This window comes from Leguminivora glycinivorella, chromosome 23 (assembly GCF_023078275.1).
Source record: "Leguminivora glycinivorella isolate SPB_JAAS2020 chromosome 23, LegGlyc_1.1, whole genome shotgun sequence".
In the NCBI taxonomy this organism is placed as follows: Eukaryota; Metazoa; Arthropoda; class Insecta; order Lepidoptera; family Tortricidae; genus Leguminivora; species Leguminivora glycinivorella.
Genome location: NC_062993.1, coordinates 2927079 through 2948368, shown reverse-complemented (window position 1 = coordinate 2948368; position 21290 = coordinate 2927079). Strand labels below are relative to the sequence as shown.

The 21290-nt window shown below is 39.1% G+C and overlaps 1 protein-coding gene across 2 annotated transcripts in view; it reads left to right on the top strand.

Annotated features, from left to right (window-relative positions):
* Window positions 1-21290, top strand: part of LOC125238264 (complexin) — a 618857-nt gene that overhangs the window by 362567 nt on the left and 235000 nt on the right. For both annotated transcript variants that reach the window (XM_048145543.1, XM_048145542.1), the window contains one exon: window positions 20327-20402. In XM_048145543.1, coding sequence (XP_048001500.1) covers window positions 20348-20402 — 55 coding nt within the window. In that variant the 5' untranslated portion in view covers window positions 20327-20347. The remainder of the gene's footprint in view (window positions 1-20326; window positions 20403-21290) is intronic.

Sequence of the window (21290 nt, the reverse complement as noted above, 5' to 3'; positions counted from 1 at the left end):
ATATTGTATCCTTGCAATCGAGCCGCCTGATGGGAAGCAGTCATCGCAACCCATGGACAGCCATTAGTTAAAGGCAGTCTTGAGACACTGAAAGATTGGTATCATAAAATTATGTTATATCGGAACTTCAAATTAATGTGTTACACTACAACTTACAATTCAAATACAGTAATTATTAATTTATTACTGTAGGTAGGTAAGTATTTTTATGTGTATGTAGGTATAGTTTGTTACGCAGTTTTATTTATTTTTAGATTTAACTTTAGTTTTAATGGTATGTTTAATCTACAATTAAGTATTTTATTTAATGCATTAAATAAAATTAATATTAAAAAAAAAAAAAAAAACAGTAATACAAATGTAAAATATAATCAAAGTTCCGCACCCATATATTCCTTGCCTACAAAGATACCGTCAAAGTGAGGAAATTTACGACTTGCGGTTACTTTCTAGTTCTGGAACGTGTCTGTGCAGATACTAGTGTTGCCAACTTACCGAGTTTTGTAAGTTGGCAACTTTTTGAATGTATTGCTTGTAAATTTTCACCGATGCAACTAACCAAGTTAACAACTTTAAAACAGCACAGCAAAACAAAAGATAGGTGACGCTGCAATCGCAGGTACATAATTATGATAATTTCTTAGCCATCTCGGTAGTAATCCTACTTCTCGGTAGTAGCCTACAAAACAAGAGGTCCCGGGTTCAAACCCTGAGGGTTTTTCTTCTACAGATATTTTTTTCCTTATTTTATTATTATACGAAGATCTAGTTACAACTTTATAATAAAATTATAATTAAATCATCGGATATACCGGGACTGGCAATCTCATACAAAAAAAGTGTACCTCTGAAATGGCCCACAATTCGTGGATAAAACTAGATGGCGCTGTTTCACAGCCTGGAAATCAGATTTACACAAATATTTTTGCGTGTTTTTATGTTAAGATTAAATGACATATATTTTTTTTATTTTAATATCATGATATTATACAGATTTTGAAAAGAATACATTGTCAGACTTCTCAGTGTAGTTATAATGGTATTTAATAGGTGGCGCTAACAAATAGAGGTACCGTGCTTAGTATGAAGATTGTCAACACTTTAATACAACAAGAAACTATTTAAATATTAATATAACATTATTCGCTAAAGTTAGTTACCCTAACCAACTTGATTATTACAAGTTAATTAGTATAGGCGTATGTGCTCAATCGCTGCGGTTTTAGCCTGACTAATATAATTACAGCCTACACTAGAGCACTAATTACCTAACGCTTATTCGATTAACAATTTGTGAGTGAAGTCTGATATATTATGTTTACAATAAAGGCAACTAGTCCTAGGATCAATAACAGTCTACATATAATATTTCTACTACAACCATGTCAATGTGACAAGCAGTAAGAAATTTCTTACAATCTGATTTATAACGTCACTATGACATAGTTCTACAGTGGCTACAGTATTCCAATTGGTTGACTGTACATCGTCAATATCCACAGATAGGCATCATTATTTTAAAGAATCTTCGATGAAACATTTCAGGTTACACTGTTCAGCGCCATCTCTCGTTAATTTCGAACACTATAGTAACATGTGTCCTGCCTACTAATCCGTATTTTATGCATGTACATCGTGTGGCGAAGTCCGCCATTTGTCTTTATCGGTATCGGATCCGATATGGGCCGCATTTACATTTGCAATGGATATTGGGGCTTTAAGCTACGTTAATGTCAAAGCGGACTTGTAATGTTCGCGTATTTCATGGCCTGGTGGATGTATTCACACTAGGCAGTCAGATAACGTACGGTAGAGAATTTAGAGCTGTTATTAGCACCTAAATATGATTCATGAATTTGAATTTAAACTATCAGAAATCGAAAACATTCACGAAAACGCACGAACGCACCGCACTTGCACGATAAAGACGAACACTTCGGGGAAAATACGTAGAAAAACTACGATATTATAACTACAACAAATGCAATCATATTACGCTTCACGCAATCTTGAAAGCGCAACATTGGGTGGAAATAAGCGCTGCTAGCCCAGCGGTTTGAGCGTGCGACTTTCAATCCGACGTTCGCGCGTTCGAATCGCGGCCCGTATCAATGGGTTTTTCGGAACTTATGTGCGACATGTCATTTGATTTTCGCCAGTAGCTTTTCGGCGAAGGAAAACATCGTGAGGAAACCGGACTAATCTTAACAAGCAAGGAGGCGGAGGATGATGATTAGCGGTTCGACCGGTGTTTTTACATCTGCAACGTCTCTCAGCAAGATTTGACGTGGTAAACGAGACCGCTCCATTCGATACACATGCCCAAGCTACCTCATTCGTCTTCAATTCAATACCTACTTACTTATCCGCATATCATCATCCTTTTTGCGTTATCCCCACCTTTGCCACGGCTCATGGGAGCCTGGGGTACGTTCTGACAACTAATTCTAAGATTTGGCGAAGGCACTTAGGTTTACGAAAGCGACTCCCATTCTGACCTTCCGATTCAAAGGTAACTAAATAGGCCTTATTGGAATTAGTCCGGTTTCCTCACGATGTTTTCCTTTACCGAAACGCGACTGGCAAATATCGGCAAATGACATCTCGCACATAAGTTCGCAAAAAAGTCATTTGGTATGAGCCGGGGTTGAAACCCGCGACCTCCGGATCGAATTTTGCATGCTATTACCACTAGGCCACGCGCGCTTTTTATCCGCATAAATTCCTAAACGATCTGCAATATCCGCATCCAGATCAGTTGTAAATTATGTGTAAATGGCTTCCCAGCTGTAAATTTCCTTGTATTTGTTATTTCAGGAGCAAAATGTCGTATCTACTAACTGCCGTTTAACGACCTGCTAGCTTACTGCGAATATTGTCAATGGAGAGGTTGTGAGACGAAATCTTGGACGAACCAGTGTGATGTGATCCCAAGATTGATATCTATTGAACGTATAGAAAAATACTCTTGACTCAGGAACAAATATCTGTATATTATGTAGTCGTATATGGCTTTAGCATCTATTTTACACGATTTATGGCGCAATGTCCGAGAGACCCTTTTGGTGGTTAAACAGACCTATGCGAGAGCGATATACTTTGCCACATGCTGACAAGGGAATCTTGCAACCGATTGCGACGTTTCGCTATGGTGTCTTCTGTCCCTTTTGTCAGCAAGTGCAAAGCAGTTCTCATCGACGAACTTGCGACCATCTCCAACGCACTTTCGCCACTCCGTCCGCTTCTCCGCAAGCCTCTCTCAGTTTTGGTAATATCTGGTTATCACACAAATAAATACCTTAACCGGGTTTCGAACATAGAATTGGCTCCACATGCAGGTCACTGGGCCAGATTGATCCTCAGATGACGCACAATATTATAGTAAAGTGCAGGAGAGTGATTTCACAAGGCAGAAAAGTACAATGTGTATTAAGGGCGAAAAACCATCGGCGTCGGGCTTCAAACAGCCTCTCGTTCGCAATCCTTCAGCCGCCCGTGATATACACAATGTTTCTCATCAGACTCGCAAAGTAATAACCAAATTTTAAACTACATAAATGTATTGAAATACCTACGCTGACATTTAGAACATTCGTCCGCCATTTTGTAATTTTTGACAGGTCGTGGCCTTCCACCCAGGCATTCTTCACTTTACTGCCTAGGGCAGTAAAATAGCTCATTACGTATCAGTATGCAGGCATGTAATAATACCGTTTACGAACGAGTGTGATGAAAATTATAATATACGGCGTTCACATGCTTTTTTTTTTTTTATGGGATAGGAGGCAAACGAGCAGACAGGTCGCCTGATGGTAAGCGATCACCGCCGCCCATGGACACCCGAAACACCCGTTATATAATATCTACGTAATTTTGCATAACCTTCTTAGATCTTCAATTTATAGTCAATCTGGCCAAGTGATTGGAATCACGTTCCAGTTAACGATGCTACCGAATACCGATAGAGACCGGAGTTTTATGAACATGGTAAACTTTTGTGCGCATTTGGTTTTTTTTTTTGTCATTTGTAAGACATAAATTTGACGCAGGCCTAGTTTAAACATAATTTTCATTATTTTTCTTCTCCTGTTGATCCATTTTTTTCTACGACTGAAAGCTGAAATTCTAAATCGTCACCTTATGAGATTAATTTTCTGCAAAAGATATTTATATCGTTATCGCATAGTTTATGAACTATGTGACCGCCAGAAACCAGGAGAGATCGCACAACTTCCAGAAAATCATTTGAAACTTGGTCTGTAGGAGCGAGAGCCATTTCTCCCAATGCAGTTGAACTTGTGATAGATACAATAGATTTTCCAACGGCATTATCGGACACTTTGACATTGTTCCCCGGAAATCCTTTATTGATAATATACTGGGTTTTAGTGTGAAGGTTTTCTTTTCTTCCTCTTATTGGCTAGTACAAAATGCCTTTACATTGATTGGAAGTAGTTCAGATTTTAAATACAAATAATACGAGGGGTTAAACTACGAAGTTAAAATTGCTGAATAGCCCATTTTTTAGGGTTCCGTAGTCAACTAGGAACCCTTATAGTTTCGCTTACCCTTAATATCTGTCTGTCCGTCCGTCCGCGGATAATCTCAGTGACCGTTAGCACTAGAAAGCTGAAATTTGGTACCAATATGTACTCGTACATCAATCAGGCCGACAAAGTGGTAAAATAAAAAGTGAACAAAAATGTTTTGTTAGGGTACCTACCCCCCCTACATATTGTAAAGTGGGGACTGCTTTTTTTTTTCGTTCCAAACCCAACGTGTGATATATTGTTGGATAGATATTTAAAAATGAGCAAGGGTTTACTAAAATCGTTTTTTATAATATTAATATTTTCGGGAATAATCGCTCCTAAAGGAAAAAAAGTGTCCCCCCCCCTCTTACTTTTGAATCACATGTTTAAAAAATATGAAAAAAATCACAAAAGTAGAACTTTATAAAGACTTTCTAGGAAAATTGTTTTCAACTTGATAGGTTTAGTAGTTTTGAGAAAAATACGGAAAACTACGGAACCCTACACTGAGCGTGGCCCGACACGCTCTTGGCCGGTTTTTTTACATATAAAGTAGGCATCTAGTTAGAATAGTACCTAGGTATCTAGCAGTGGCGGGACGTCGATACAACTCCATTCCTTACGGGTTCCCTAAAATTCTCTAGTATCTGTAGAAGTCCATACAAAATAGATCTCGAAAACGCGAAAACCCCTTTATCAACTAAAATTTTTCACGCCACGCCACTGGTATCTAGTGAGAATAAAGATTCTATATGGTATCTATATAATTGTGTACATATTTGTGTATTATTGTACCAAAAAAGTCTCACACATTTGATACTAACAGTTACACCTACTACGTACAATAACCTAACCACAAAATTATAATTTTGAAAAAACCCCTGACCGCGACCTAGTGGACCGATTTTCATGAAACATGGCTAAGAACACTCCCGACTAATACAGCTTTCAAATAAAAAAAACTAAATCGAAATCGGTTCATCCGTTCGGGAGCTACGATGCCACAGACAGACACACACACAGACAGACAAACAGACAGACAGACAGACAGACACGTCAAACTTATAACACCCCGTCGTTTTTGCGTCGGGGGTTAAAAATGAACTGTCCTATGAATCATCATTAATTGACATCCAAATATTGGAAATACTAATTTGGCATCTTTGTTTGTTATCTCTTGTTAGTTTTAATTTTTTTAATTTCTCTTTATTTATTTTAAAGTAAATAAACCTCACAGCGTCGTTCATAAAAGTAACGAACCGAATGAACAGCTCAAAAATCCCATCCCATGCACGTTCTGCAGAAAGAATTCCCGAGATTGTTAACAACAATGTTGAGTTTACGAGGGCGGAATACTGTAGGTGCGGTAGCGAGTCGGGGATTAGAAGAACCAGTATACACGTTTACATTGAAGATACAGCGATTTGTGAAATAAAACTATGAAAATTTACAATTCATCCCGACGTTTCGAACACTTTACAGCATTCGTGGTCAACGGGTGACTGAGGAAAAATTTGAGAATTTGAGGATTTTTCCTCAGTCACCCGTTGACCACGAATGCTGTAAAGTGTCCGAAACGTCGGGTTCCGTTTCCATAGTTTTATTTCATGAGTAACTATCGCGGTAACCGAAGACAATGTTATATACACCGTGTCCAATAAGTTTGAATACAGCACAAATAGCCAATAAAACAAAATGAACAAATAGTTACTACATTATTATTATATTTTATGAACGGCACTCTTATTTACTACATTCACAACAAATGTTTTGGAATAACTCCAGCATTAACTTGTTTACCAGCCTCAAACGCTTCTCAAACGGATCACACGCGGCACGCACCGTTTTCTTCACATTTCATCCCAAATACTCTCAATAATCTTTTTGAAATGATCTAGGTTTATGATTTTATAAAAATTTAGTCTTCAAAGCATGTATGACCATACAAAGTAGTCTAATACGCCTAAACCTGGAGGCCTGGGTGGCCACTCATGTTTCGGATAAAAAACTGCCAAATTAGTCTGAAACTACGCTAGAATACCATTTGCCGAATGTGCTGGAGGTGCGTCTTGTTGGGACACATGATACTCATTCCCAAGCATCCTTTTTAACTTTAAGGCATTTTTTCTCCAAAACCTTGGTTTTAAAGAAAAAAACGTTGATTTTAACGCTTTTATCTGTAAGTACTGAAGGTAGTTTACCTCGCTTACATACTGCATCCCACACCTGGGCCGATGGTGAGCTCTGGAACCTAGGCACATTTTTCTAGTTGCCCGGAACGTTATCTATCCTCGGTACCCATAATAGTTTATTTTGGACACGTGGCGTCTGTTTTATCACATACAGATTCTGCTTATAAAAAATAACTCGTCACCTGCGTGCCGAGCAAGTATTTTGTTGGCACTTTACCTCTTTGTTTTTCTTAGACACTTCGGAAATTTCATGAACTTTGTGCTTGTATTTTATTATTTTATTTTATTAAAAGGAATATACTCTTCAGTTTAAATAAGAATTTGATGGCCTGTGATCCCTATATCTTTAGAACTGAGGTAAAATGTGAGTATTCGGACTTATTGGACACGGTGTACAGCGATTTGGTGAAAGAATTTTATTTTTATCCTCTTGCGACTAGACACCACCGACTAGCCAGGGCAGAGAGACCAAAGAAAAGATGGCGGGATGACGTCGACGCATTTTGCAGCGACTGGCCGGAGCAGACGGCAAATCGTGGTGGGTGGCGGAAGAAAGGGGAGGCCTTTGTCCAGCAGTGGGACGATGGGCTAGAAAAGAAAAATAATCCTCTTGTGACCCAACATCTAAGGAAAATTGCCAATTTAATGTGAATCAATCCGTATCTCATTTCTACTTCAACGTCGACATAAAACATTTATTTTATAAAAAGGCAAAAAAATCTAAGAAACAACCGTATTCTGAATTTATTCCACTAATAATCCTATGCAACTAGGGAATATTTTATAACAAAATATTGTATAAAATATTTTTTCATTTGTTTTTTTTGGGCGGATGGTCTAGTGTTAAAGACGTTAGCTGCGTAAGCTGAAGTCCCGGGGTCGATTCCCGGCTCCGCCGCCAGTGCTACTTGTTGTTTTTTTTTTCGTGTATGATATCTATTTCAGTTTATAAGAATCCTATAGTTGTAAGTATGGTAAAAGAAGCCATTTTAAGCTGAAGAACCTGCCTAAGTGCTTAAATGCAGTCTGCAAACTATAGGGCAGCAGTTCTCGAAAAGTTTGTACAAAAATTAAGGGAAAAGTTAAATTTGTTTTTATTAATTCCTATTTTGTTACCAAGATTTTGTTGATGAATTGAGATTTTATTAAGTTTTATTTCGTCATTAAGGTTCTCTAGTATCTATATTTTCTTAATTATAACAATTATCCTGTATATATCTTACGAAAGTCGAATTATATTACTAAATGTTGGTAACAAAATAGGATCAATTAAAATTTGCTGACGTGGCATTGTACAAAGTTGACGGGAATTGCTGAGGTACTTAACCTAAATGTACCCTTACTTTTTGCATTCTACAAGATCCCGGAAGGTCCGAATTGGGGTAAATAAAGTCATTTCATTTCGGCTTTGTAAACCTTAGTATTCAGTCATTGTATTTCGTTTTCTTTCAACCTTTTTGCCAAGAGTGGCACTGAAACTTGAGTAGTTCACGTGGTCTGCCTATCCCTTTATGGGATACAGGCGTGATTGTATGTATGTATGTATACCTCAGACATGTTCAATTGCGAGTCTCTTTTCATAAAGTTCACACATAAATTACCTCGAGGTCAACTTACAATGGCACAAAAGTAAACTACAATCTCGTTCAACCAATCAGAATGCCGAAAGATAGACCGCCAATTACTTCCAAAACAAGCCAGACGCCATTTTTACAACCATCTGCATTTCTTTGAAGTTTTGCGATCCGATTTTGAAGCACTGTTTTTTTTTTTTTTTTTTTTGACAAAATGAGAGCGTTGGGGGTTACTTTTCAATTGGTTTGTTAAATATATTTGAACTTTGTTGTTTTTGTGTACTTAGCTACTATTTAAGTCCTATCTAAGGTTTTTCATGTCATGTGGCAAGTAATTTTTTGTACTCCTGTGTTTATATTATTAAATTATACAAGTGGATGTAAACATAGCGTGATTGGAGTTCAATAAATTAGTGATTGTAAAAAAACTTTGGAACGAGTCATCACTTCCCGAGATATAGATTTGTGCATCTTCGTAACACAACAGTTTTCGATTACACAATTAAATAATAAATAATAATACATATTAAAACAGATAACTAGTCGAAACTTACGTAACTACAACCCGTAACAAGAGACACACCATAAATTTATATTTATGGTGTGTCTCCATATTTCATACATTAAACTAAAAGAAACAGAACTCCAATGAGACAAGCCATGAAAAATCAAAGTCGAATGCCGCCAAGCACCCCATGAATAGGGGTTCCGTTACCATAGCAACCGCGTCTCGCTCCGCGAAATCGATAGTAGCGCCATCTATCGTAACATGACCGAACTGATTGCGAGATGCTATCGCTTCGTAGTTTCAGTCAGCATGGATAGATGGCGCTGAGGACCACATTTGAAAGTTACGTAATGTAAAATATAACTGTAAGTTGTTTTTAAATCTGGAGTTTAGGTTAAAAGTAAACGCCTGTTTGGTTTTTAAACGCATTTAGTAATTAAGGGTCGGTTTCATCAAACCGTCGGTCACCGTTAAAGCGTTCGGTAAATTTTATCGTATGGGAAGTTCCTTATTAGTCCTCTGCTTCGTTACGTTGACGTATCTACTTGACGTATTTACATTTTTTTTATTTTATTTGCACTGCCCTTAACTCTTTTCTATCCACTATCTCGCTGTCTGAAGGTTGTCTGGTAGAGATCGCTCTTTAGCGATAAGACCGCCTGTTGTTACCTACTATTTAAGTTCTTTATTTGTTTGTGTGTCCCCAATATTTATTTATAAAAAACTATAGGTCTCCTACTTCTCTTGTAGGTAAACGTTTTATTGCACATTTACATAAGCAGTTTTAATATCACGCTGTTTGTTTTTAGTAGCTTTTAATTTTTAAGATAGTTTGTTATAATGTGATATTAAACAAAAAAATTCTTTGTCCATGTCAATTTCAAGGCAAAGCCATGGCTAACTTAAGTGCGTTTTCACATTATCCGATCCGATATCGGATGTCGGAAGGATTTCAATAGATAAAATCCAAGATGGCGCCTGCAATGTATTGGATATCGGTCCGACATCCGATATCGGATCGGATAATGTGAAAACGCACTAACAATCATGCAATCATAACTTAGATTTTAAAATCCAGAAATTATTACCACAGTTCACACCTAGATGCACAGAATTTATACCCGTATATACCATGGATCAAGTAATAGTACATAACGATACAAGTGCGTAAGAAAGGAAGTTCGAAACGTGTATCGTACGAGGTTTTTCAGTACAGATGGCCCTCCGAAGTTTCGACCTGACATATAATGAACCACTTCTTGCACTTACGCCGTGTCTTGCGTGGGCGACGGTCGCGCGACCGTCGCGCGACCGTCGCCGTCGCGTCTCATACTTCCATATCGATAAGGTTTGATTTCGTATGCGTCGCATCGCCGTCGCGCGACCATCGCGCGACCGTCGCCCACGCAAGCCACGGCGTTAGCGAGCCAATTTCCTAAACGAACTCCGTCAAAACGACTACCTATGTAAGTATAGGCTACTTGACCCTTTTTTAAAGTCTGTCTTATATGATTAAGTAATGTCCAATTAACCGAAATAAAATATTACGATATATTATGACCTAAAACAGCAAAATAGTACATTACGATACAAGTGCGTAAAAAGGAAGGAGTGTCGATAAATTAAAACACGACCAAAGGGAGTGTTTTAAATCGACACGAGTTTATTATGTCAAATACTACAGAAGACAATCATTTATTGTGCCAAATTCGATATGAGTCTAGTAGCCTATTCTGTCCCTAATCACAGCTTGAAGCTTTTGCGCGTCAATTGTGGGTGGAAATCAAATAAAACATAAAAAATATGCCTCGTTACGTGATATTTAATTGCAACAACACAAAAATTACTCAAGGACCAGACACATACATTTCCAATAACAGGTAAGTCCCTAAGTTACAATGTGACACGCTCGGCTCCTTTACTATACTTCGTTTTTTTAGCATTAGAGAGACCTGTCAAGAACGAGATATAAGGTTTTTTATCGGGCACATTCTACGGATCTAACAGTGAATACGGGTTAATAAATATCTCGTATTCGCCGATGACTGTTGTGTAATAGTGGAGGCTGAAAATCACATCATGCTCAAAATTAAATTAACTAAGGTAATGGAAGAAGTGGCACAGTGGTTCGCAGCCAATGGTATGATATTGAACGTTGAAAAAACTAATATAATCCGCTTTTGCTTGCGTGGTAAAAGTGAGCACGACTTACATATAAGCTGCAACGGTCAACTTGTCCCGCAGGTGGATCAAGTTAAATACCTTGGTCTGATAATTGACTCAGGATTAACGTGGAGCCCCCATATCGACCAACTCTGTAACCGCCTGTCATCCGCTTGCTTTGCCCTGGGTAGACTTAGCACCTGCCTAAATAACAGCAACGTCAAAAAAGCTTACTATGGCTACTTTCACTCAATACTTACATACGGTATCGACCTGTGGGGTGACGCTGCGGACCGACTTAGGCCGTTTAGACTCCAAAAAGAGCCATTCGGTGTATATCTGGAGTCCCATGGGATCACCCAGCTCAAGAACTTTTAAACGGACAGGAATTCTCACCCTGCCGTGTGCATACATTTTCGAAGTGGCAAAATACGTGAGACGCAACATAGAACAGTTCCCGACCCGCAGCAACGCACGAGGTACGGCTTCCAGAAGGCGAAATGAACTTTATCCACCGCAAACACGACTAGCCAAGTCTAAGAAGTGTATGCATACGGTAGGACCGAAAGTATATAACAAAATCCCGCTCGAATTGAAATCAACAACCAGCGATAAATGTTTCTTTGAAAAACTCAAATCTAAACTGGTGTCTGACGCACACTATTCAATTGATTCCTATTACGAGACCTAACACTGTATCAAATGAGTAAAACTGTAAGCATACAAATATACACATATAATTATAAAATTCGCTCGCTCAGCCTTGCCTATTAATAATTATTGTAATTTTTAAATCTAGCAGTAAGCATGCCAATGTACCTGACGTGTAAAATTTTATTTTATCAATAAAGGATTGTATTGTATTGTATTGTATTAATTATCATGTTTTATTAATACATACATTACTCAGCGTTGTGAACAGATAAGAAATATAACCTTGGTTAATTTATATTCTAAGATGAAAAGCTATAGTTATTTGTTTTACAAGGGGGCAAAGTAGTTGTTTAACCGCACGTGCCAATATTGATACCTGAGCAAGCGAATGATTCCAATATTATTTCAAAAAGTGGAATCTTGAGCGTTGCGAGGGTATCACGGCACGAAAGTTAAACAAACTTTGCCACCAAGTGAAACACAAAATTTTTCACCACACCAACACGAACAAAATACTGACTATAAAAGATCAAAATAAATCAAATCCATCAATTTATTCAATATTTATGATTCAAAATCATCATTTATAGGTAAAATCTAGCAGCCAGATTAAGACATAGGGTTAAAATTTGTATGAAATTACTTTGCCCCCTTGTGGATAAAATGCAATTTTGCTATCTGTTTTCGAATAGCAAAGAAAGCCTTTACCAGTTGGTTTGGTGAAAAGAATTTTAATAAATTGTGTTTAAAATTTTTCATTAAAAATCCTAAGGAGTCAGAGTTCTCACAATATGCTCCATTTTTAAAAATAATTCTAATCTTAAAAGAAACGGAGTATAATAGATTTAACATATTTCTTTTAAATAAATATAGTTCTGTGCCTAGGTTGCAATATGGCTGCCAGCAAAGTTCAACTAGTTTAATCAGCTGGAGCTCGAGGCAGTTCGAGCTAACACAATTAGGTAGTTCCACGCTTCTATTAAAGTGAGGGTAGGCATATAATAATAATAATTATATCCAGTTTTCCGCGGCTTTGCTAGCGTTATATTAAAAAATTGCGGAATGCCCCACACACACTTCACACCCCCCCCTCTTAGAGAAATGGGGGGTTAGAAGGAGATAAAAGTAGATTTAAAAAATTACGTGAATTCGTCGCGTTTTGCCGTGCAAGTCGGACGAACAAACAGATACACACACACACACACACACACACACACACACACACACACACACACACACACACACACACACACACACACACACACACACACACACACTTTCCCAATATTGACACAGATGTAGATCTGAAACGTTTCCGGAAAAATATGAAGGAAACCCTTATTGCAGTAGTGCAATGCAACAGATACACACACACACACACACACACACACACACACACACAATTTCCCAATATTCCCAGATCTACATCTGTGTCAATATTGGGAAAGTGTGTGTGTGTGTGTGTGTGTGTGTGTGTGTGTGTGTGTGTGTGTGTGTGTGTGTATCTGTTGTATTGCACTACTGCTGCAGTAGTTATTGCAGCAATAAGGGTTTCCTTCATATTTTTCCGGGAACGTTTGTATTTGTCGTGCTAGTTCAGTCAATGTCAGTACATCTTGTACTGAGACTGACTGAAATAGCATGACACGTTCGTACGTTTCCGTAACAATACCACAGACAATACGAAGGCAAATCTTTTCGCACTACATTCTATACAGGGGGTGTTACCAGCAAGTGGGTTTTTTTAAAGGAGCTCTTAAGTAATTAATTCAGCCATGTCTTTAATTAAATGAATAAATACAAAATTTGACTATAAACTTTGTAACATAAAAAATATACCAGCAATATTCAATAATTTTTTCAATTCAATAATTTTTATTTCGGAAAAAATCCATAGTGTTAGTGTACATTCCCTTAAACCTATGTTAGTTACATTTACATATTATTTATTACATCTAAAAAAAAAAAACTAAAACTATAATAAATTATACACTTGGCCTCTGGATTCCATATGTACACCATCCCAGTGTCTCCAGATAGCACAAGCAGGCGATTCCAACACTAGGCGCACAAGGCTGTTGGAGCTGTCTCGCACGCGACGCATCAGGGAGGTAGTTCTTTTGCGTATTATAGCACCGAAACTGTCAGTGCGGACCTCAGCGAACATGCCTGACGCACTGCAGTAACGAGGCAGTCCCAAAATATACAGCACAGTCACTTTTAAAGTAAGGCCAGGGACAGCTCATATATGTAATGTAATAAGGTGAAAAAAATGTACACATATTTATGAACTCGACTGTAGGTACCTATTTGCGATGTGGGTAGTTAATGAATTTAAATAATATGTAGGTACTATTAGATAATCCAACCTGTGGCCTTATCATGGTCGAGTTTTAGTCACTTGTTATATCATGTGTCACTTTCGCACTTACATACTTTTTAGAACGTGACAGACATGGTGACAAATTTAATGATGGACAGGCGTCCATCGTAGCCCTGCGAAAGGAACGCGAGCATAGGGAAACATTTTTAAACACAAAGAATAACTAATTTAATTTTTTTTTATAAATTCTTGTCTAAAATTACTTACTCAGTAGGTAAATCCTCTTTTACGGTTCAATCCAGAGAACACATAAGAACATTAACTTATCCCGAGAATTCCTAAACTTCAGGATTACGTTCAAAAATTTGGTAAACAAATTTCGTTCAGAAAGTTTGGGCGAAGATTTATTAGCGATATAATAATGGCTGACGGGTGTTCCTTTTTGAAGTTTAAGTATATTTTTAGGTTTATATTGTCAAAGCAATCAAAGTCGCAAGTATAATAGTACATTACGATACAAGTGCGTAAAAAAGGAAGTTCGAAACGAGTGGCGATAAATTAAAACACGACCGAAGGGAGAGTTTTAAATCGACACGAGTTACGAATTTCCTTTTTGCACGCGTATCGTACGACGTTTTTCAGTACAGATGACCCTCCGAAGTTTCGACCTGGCATATAATGAACCACTTCTCGCACTAGTGCGTAAAAAAAACACCATCTGTACAGAAATAACATTTTATAATATACTCTGACAAATCATGTCAGGGTAGAGTACGTAGCCAGATGCACAAACGCTTTCGGGAATATCGTTATTTTAATAAGGGCGTTATCACACTTGCGATTTGCGAGCGAGTTGAAAGCGAAGCGAACGCGCAGCGAGTTCGCCGCGTCTAGAGTTGAGACGTAATGCTGTATATTCCTCAGCGAAATTCATTTCTACCCACTTTAGTTTAAGTCGATATTTGTAGTAGTTTAGTATCTACGGATGTGGGCAGATGGACAAGCGACAGTAATGGCACCGTCGGAAGATTCAAACACTGTTGCAATGGATATCGTGACGCACTCGCGGCGAACTCGCTGCGCGTTCGCTTCGCTTTCAACTCGCTCACAAATCGCAAGTGTGATAAGGCCCTTAGCATTTGTGCTATTGCCGATTCGGCTAGACCGGCAGTGGTAGGGTTTACAAGTTTATATACTCTTTTTTTTTTGGATGGAAACCATTGTTTTTATTGCAGTAACCTTTATTTTGAAATTTGACGTTAGTTATTAGAACATAAGAATAATGTGTTTATATGTTTTTTATATTGTTTTGTATGTGTTTTTGTAATTTACTTTTATATTCATATTATAAACAGCTTAACCTAAGAAGCAAAATAAATAAAGGAAATCCTTTATTACATAACTCAACCAAAAATTTCATATCGTTTAAGGAAAGATTATAATCAACATTTTTTTCATCCTGTTCCCCTGAAGAAATAAAGGTAACACTCAAAATTAATTTTCAATCCCATACATTATCGTGCTAACTTATCATACCGGTACAATAAAAAAGAAATTAATCAATCCTTCGCATTTAAATGTTAAAAACCACGCACAAATGTGAACACGACTTAAGCTAAGCCGATTTGGATTTGAATGCAAAAATCCCAATAGAAATTACCTTTCATTTCTTTCTCAAATGAAATTCTTTAAGTAGTAATAATTGGAGGGATTATGGTTTAAGAGAATAGGCCGCTGCTCCATACAAATGTGTACCCCATTTTCCTCTCTGAATATTGATATTTTATTCTCAGTATTTATTTTCATTCTCTAGGCTACTAGGTTTTTTACAATATGTATATAAAAATAAAATATAAAAACATTTACAAAACAATATAAAAACATATAAACATATTATAAAAAACCTAACCTAGGGTGCCGCCAGCAGCGGGGCAGGGCCCAAGCTGCCGGTGGTTAGGGCTGCAGAGAGAGGAACCGTCGGACTATCCGCGCCGTGTCCAAGATCACTGCCTTCTGCATCTGGCCCTTGATCCAGCCACCTAGCGAGAGTCTCTTAAGATGTTGGTCGAGACTCTTCGCTATGAGACCGTTCGCTGAAACGACTATCGGAACAATGATCGTTGAATCAACATCCCACATGGCGGTTATCTCGTGAGCCAAGTCTAGGTACTTACTGGACTTGTCCTTCTCGGCTTTCACGAGATTCTCATCATGGGGGATGGTGATGTCAACGAGCACGGCCCGGCGTTGCGGTCGATCTATTATCACAATGTCAGGCTTATTGGCTACAATAGTCCTGTCAGTGATAATAGATCGATCCCAATAGAGCGTGGCACGACCATTTTCAAGAACTGGCGCAGGCAAGTACTTGTAGTACGGTACTTCGCGGTCCACAAGGCCGTATTGAAGAGCAAGTTGCTGGTGAATAATCCTGGCTACGAGATTATGTCTGTGCAAGTACTCGCCGTTAGCAAGATGAGAACAACCGGAAATGATATGCCTGAGTGACTCTCCGGGACGGCGGCATGCCCGACAAATGTCGACCGTACCGTCCTTCAGGATATATTTCCGGTAGTTGTTCGTCATCATAACTTCGTCCGCAATTGCACAGGCAAAACCCTCGGTTTCTCCGAAGAGGTCCCCGAATCGTAACCAGTTCACCGATGCGAGCAGGTCTACATCGGGTCCCGTGAGGGCCTTGTAGAATCGCCCGTGTAGCTGCTTGCTCTCCCATACCGCCTTGCGGTCCGCAGTACTTAGTACCACAGGTTTGCGCCAGTTCTCTTTCGCCAAGGAGAGCGGCGTGAGGTTTCCGTCAACTGCCACCACATCACGATGCATCCCACACTCGTTGTTAAGGAAGTAATTCCTGAGATTGTACACCTCACGGTTGTGGAGATCTTTGGCGTTTAGGAAGCCTCGACCTCCGCACTTCCGTGGGATGTACAATCTCATAACAGACGAGCGCGGGTGTAACATACGATGTGTGGTAAGCAGTGAACGGACCCTCCGATCCAGGGCGTCCAGCTCAGTCTGGGTCCACCGTAGTATGCCAAAGGAGTATGTGAGTAGAGGCATTACCCAGTCGTTAAAGGCGCGTACTTTGTTGCCTCCTGACAAAAGACTGTTAAGGACTTTTGTGAGCCGACTGAAAAAGCGCTCCTTCACCGACCGTCTAATGCCAACATCCTCAATACCCAACGACTGTGACATACCAAGGTACTTATAGGTTTCTGATTCAGAGATAGATCTGAACGACATCGTCTCAGAAAGTTGTAAATTTTCTGAATTTACAACCTCCCCCCGCTGTACATGCATGACCGCACACTTATCGACACCAAACTCCATTCTGATGGCGGTACTGAAAACTTCTGTGGTTTTCAATAGCACCATCAGGTCTTGGGTGTTCGGTGCAAATAGTTTGAGATCGTCCATGTACAGAAGGTGAGAGATGATTTCACCCTCTCTCCGAAGCCGGCAACCTAGCCCTGAATCCTTCAGCAGCGTGCTGAGGGGATTCAGAGCTAGGCAGAACCATAATGGACTCAAACTGTCACCCTGGAATATTCCTCGCTCAATCCTTATGAAGTCCTGCGGGCCAGGGGGGCCATCCCTGCCTCCTGGTTGACGAAGGACTGTGATCCACTGCCTCATACATGCAGCCAGGAAGGATATTAAAGCTGCATCAAGTTTATACAGCTCCAATACCCTTCTCAGCCATGAATGAGGCACCGAATCATAGGCCTTCTTATAGTCAATCCAAGCGGCCGAGATGGCTCCCTTGTTCCGCCGAACTTGTTGGCAGATGGTCATGTCTATGAGGAGGAGCTCTTTAGTACCACGGGACCCAACCCTACATCCATTTTGAGCGGGAGCCAGAATGTTGTTAGCGACAATATGCGCGTTAATTTTTGCTCTCAAAATGGATGTAAGGAGCTTGTAAAGTGTAGGCAAGCACGTAATGGGTCTGTAGTTTTTTGCTTCCGTGGTACTACCGGACTTATAGAGCAGGAAAGTAACACCAGTTGTTAGGGAAGGTGGGAGAGAACCAAGATCGAGGGCTTGTTGAAATTGCGTTGCCAATATTTTATTTATTTTTATTTTATTTCAAAACAAATTACACAGTATTACAGTGAGACACTAAGGCACTGTGCAATGCATAAAACATCATACTATATTGTTAATACTTAGTGTAATAACGTTAACATAATAAACTTAATAACTAACTGAAGACACCCGATCATCCATCGCTTCGCATGACCTCAGACATTCATCACATAAGACCTTCCATCTACTGGCAAAAACGTCACAGTCAGGTGCTGATTTGAGAAGCACATTAAGGTACTTCAAAACGCGAACTAAGGGTGAGTTCCTGTACGCTACAGTGCGCGCTTTGGGAACTGCTAGCAAGTAAATATAATGGAAATGTTTTTATATCGTTTGAAGTTAGTATATAATGCCATTAGTTTTTAGGTACAGTCAACCAATTGGAACCCTAGGCCACTGTAGAACTATGTTATAGTGACGTTATAAATCAGATTGTAAGAGATCTCTTACTGTTTGTCATTTTGACATGGTTGTAGAGTGGCCTAGGGTTCCAATTGGTTGACCCTATGTTTCGCTGATTTAGACTTACTTACTTCACTGACTCAGCGACTCTTAAAAGGATCTTGGCCTCCGACACAAGAGAGCGCCAAACTGCGCCACTTCACGCCAGTTGGGTACACCAAGTGCGGACAGGGGCCCATTTCCCGAAGTTACAAGTTACAATTTACAAGTGGTAGTCAATGTCTAATATGACAAGTTGGAAAGAGACTTCCGCTTGTAACTTGTAACTTTCGGTTTGGAGAAATGGGCCCCAGGTCTTTCAGGGCTTCCTCGCACCAGTGATATCTGGGATGCCCACGCCCACTTCGCTGTTTTAGAATGGTATAATATTTGATGGAAGCATTAAATTCGTTTGTATGGTTTTGATGACCGACCTGTCTTAATGGGTATTAGTGATCTAACCTGCTGCGAAGCCGGTGATTCTGGGTTTAAATCGCTTTGTTATAATTCCCATGAAGTGTTTGGTTTACACCTGGACCTGTGTGGTGACGGGTTAAGAATTTCACCACCCCCTTTCTTCCCGTGGGTGTCGTAGAAGGCGACTGTGGGATATGGGTTAAATTGTGGCGTAGGCGAGAGGCTGGCAACCTGTCACTGTAATGTCACAGTTTCGTTTTCTTTCAACCCCTTATTTGCCAAGAGTGGCACTGAAACTTTAGTAGTTTCATGTGCTCTGCCTACCCCTTTGTAGAATACAGGCGTGATTGTATGTATGTGTTTGGTTTACCTACTTCTAATATCAAATGAAATCTGCTTTTCACTCCTAGTTTTTAACTCGTCGAATAAACAAATTTGAGTATGTACCTCATAACATAAGTACTAACATTATGCGCCCTACCCGGGTGTCATGTACTGACTACCTCAAACTAACACCTTCTGTAATGCACATGATTTTAATGTTAAATAAATGAAATGAAATATATTTAGGTACATGGGCATACTATGGTTAATTTACCTACATCAAAATATGTAATGGGTCAATCCGCGGCCATAAAATCGTGACTCATGTTACCTTTTATGGCATGTTCCATTTATTCACGATACAAGTTCAAGTGATAATCTATTTCAATCTAAATAAGTCTTACTTTCCCGATATAACGCATAGATCCTTTAATTTGCAGTAAACACTCAATGAAGTCGTGACTCAAGTTACTTTTACGTGGATTCAACCAATAATATTTAACGTACCGTCAATATGAAGAGAGGAAAATAGGCACACCCTTTGTACGAACAAGCGGCCTCAGCTTACCCTCTTAAGAGCCTTAGTTCCTAATAGCAGTTCCGATTGATCAATTTTTAATCGGCGATCCCTTGAGAGGCTAGACGAGTTTGTAAATTGCTACAATTATGTCGTTTGAGTCCATGTAGGCATAATTGGTTGAATTGGGTCAATACTTGAATTTATGTCATACTAGCTTTTGCCCGCGGCTTCGCTCGCGTTAGAAAGAGACAAACAGTAGCCTATATCACTCTCCATCCCTTCAACTATCTCCACTTTAAAATTACGTCAATTCATCGCTCCGTTTTGCCGTGAAAGACGGACAAACAAACAGACACACACATTTTCCCATTTATAATATTAGTATGGATGTAATCTTTTAAGACGACCGGTCAGTAATTTATTCCACTCTAGAAGATTATTCTATAAATAATCTAATGTGGAAGAATTCGTTGTTTCCATGGTTTTATTTCATGAGTAACTGTCGCGGTAACCGAAGACAATATTAGTTGTAAGTCTGTCATGTTTATGATTTTCATTTCTTTTGTTGCAGTTGAAGACACAGTAAAACAAAATGGCGGCGTTCGTGGCCAAGCAGATGGTGGGCAACAAGTTAAGCGCCGTTAAAGGTAAGCTGTAGATTTAACTTTGACACTTATGTCACAGTATAATAAAGAGTACTATCGTACAGTATGGCCACTTCCGCTCCCCGCTAAAAGTGCTGCTACCCCCTCTCGGTTACCTCACAGTTACCGCCTCGTCGACCTGTCATATCTCACTCATACAAGCATGGGACGCGTTCACCTACACGAGCTTAGACTGTGTGCTAGGAACGCGCCTCTTTCATATGTTTGATCGCCAGTGTCCTTATGTCCTTTAGGGTCCATTTACACGGTAAGAAGACGCATAAAATTTTCAGTACACTGAAGCGTGTGGTTGACAAGATTGACATCATCTAACCTCAATATTATAGTCTGCACACTCAATCACGCTTGTATCCCATATAAGGGTAGGCAGAGCATATGAAACCACCCAAGTACCTACTACTATTACTACTACTACTCTTGGCAAATCAAATAAAGAGTTCAAAGAAAACGGATTGTGGCAATGCACAGCACTGACAGGTTGTCAGCCTCTCGCCTACGTCACAATTTTAACCCATATACCACAGTCAACTTCTACAACACCCATGAGAGGGAAAGACTTTTTTTAATTATAATTATGCTGATATTCTCGGAAAAAACAGAAATACATATAGGAAGAATATTCGTTCGTTGTATTCATATACGGTTTCGGAATTTAGCTTATGTAAATGAGGAGAAATTTACTTATCTAACCCACAAAAAATCATAATCATTACAATCCTAAAACCTAAACTTAAGGGTTGCAAAACTTAATAAAACTTCCTTAAAAAACCTCTTTAAGTGTTTCTCGCCGCGGCGTTCGTGATTTCTTTCGATTTGGCCAATGATATCAGAGATCTGTTGCAACTTTTACTAACTTATCTCAGGATTTTC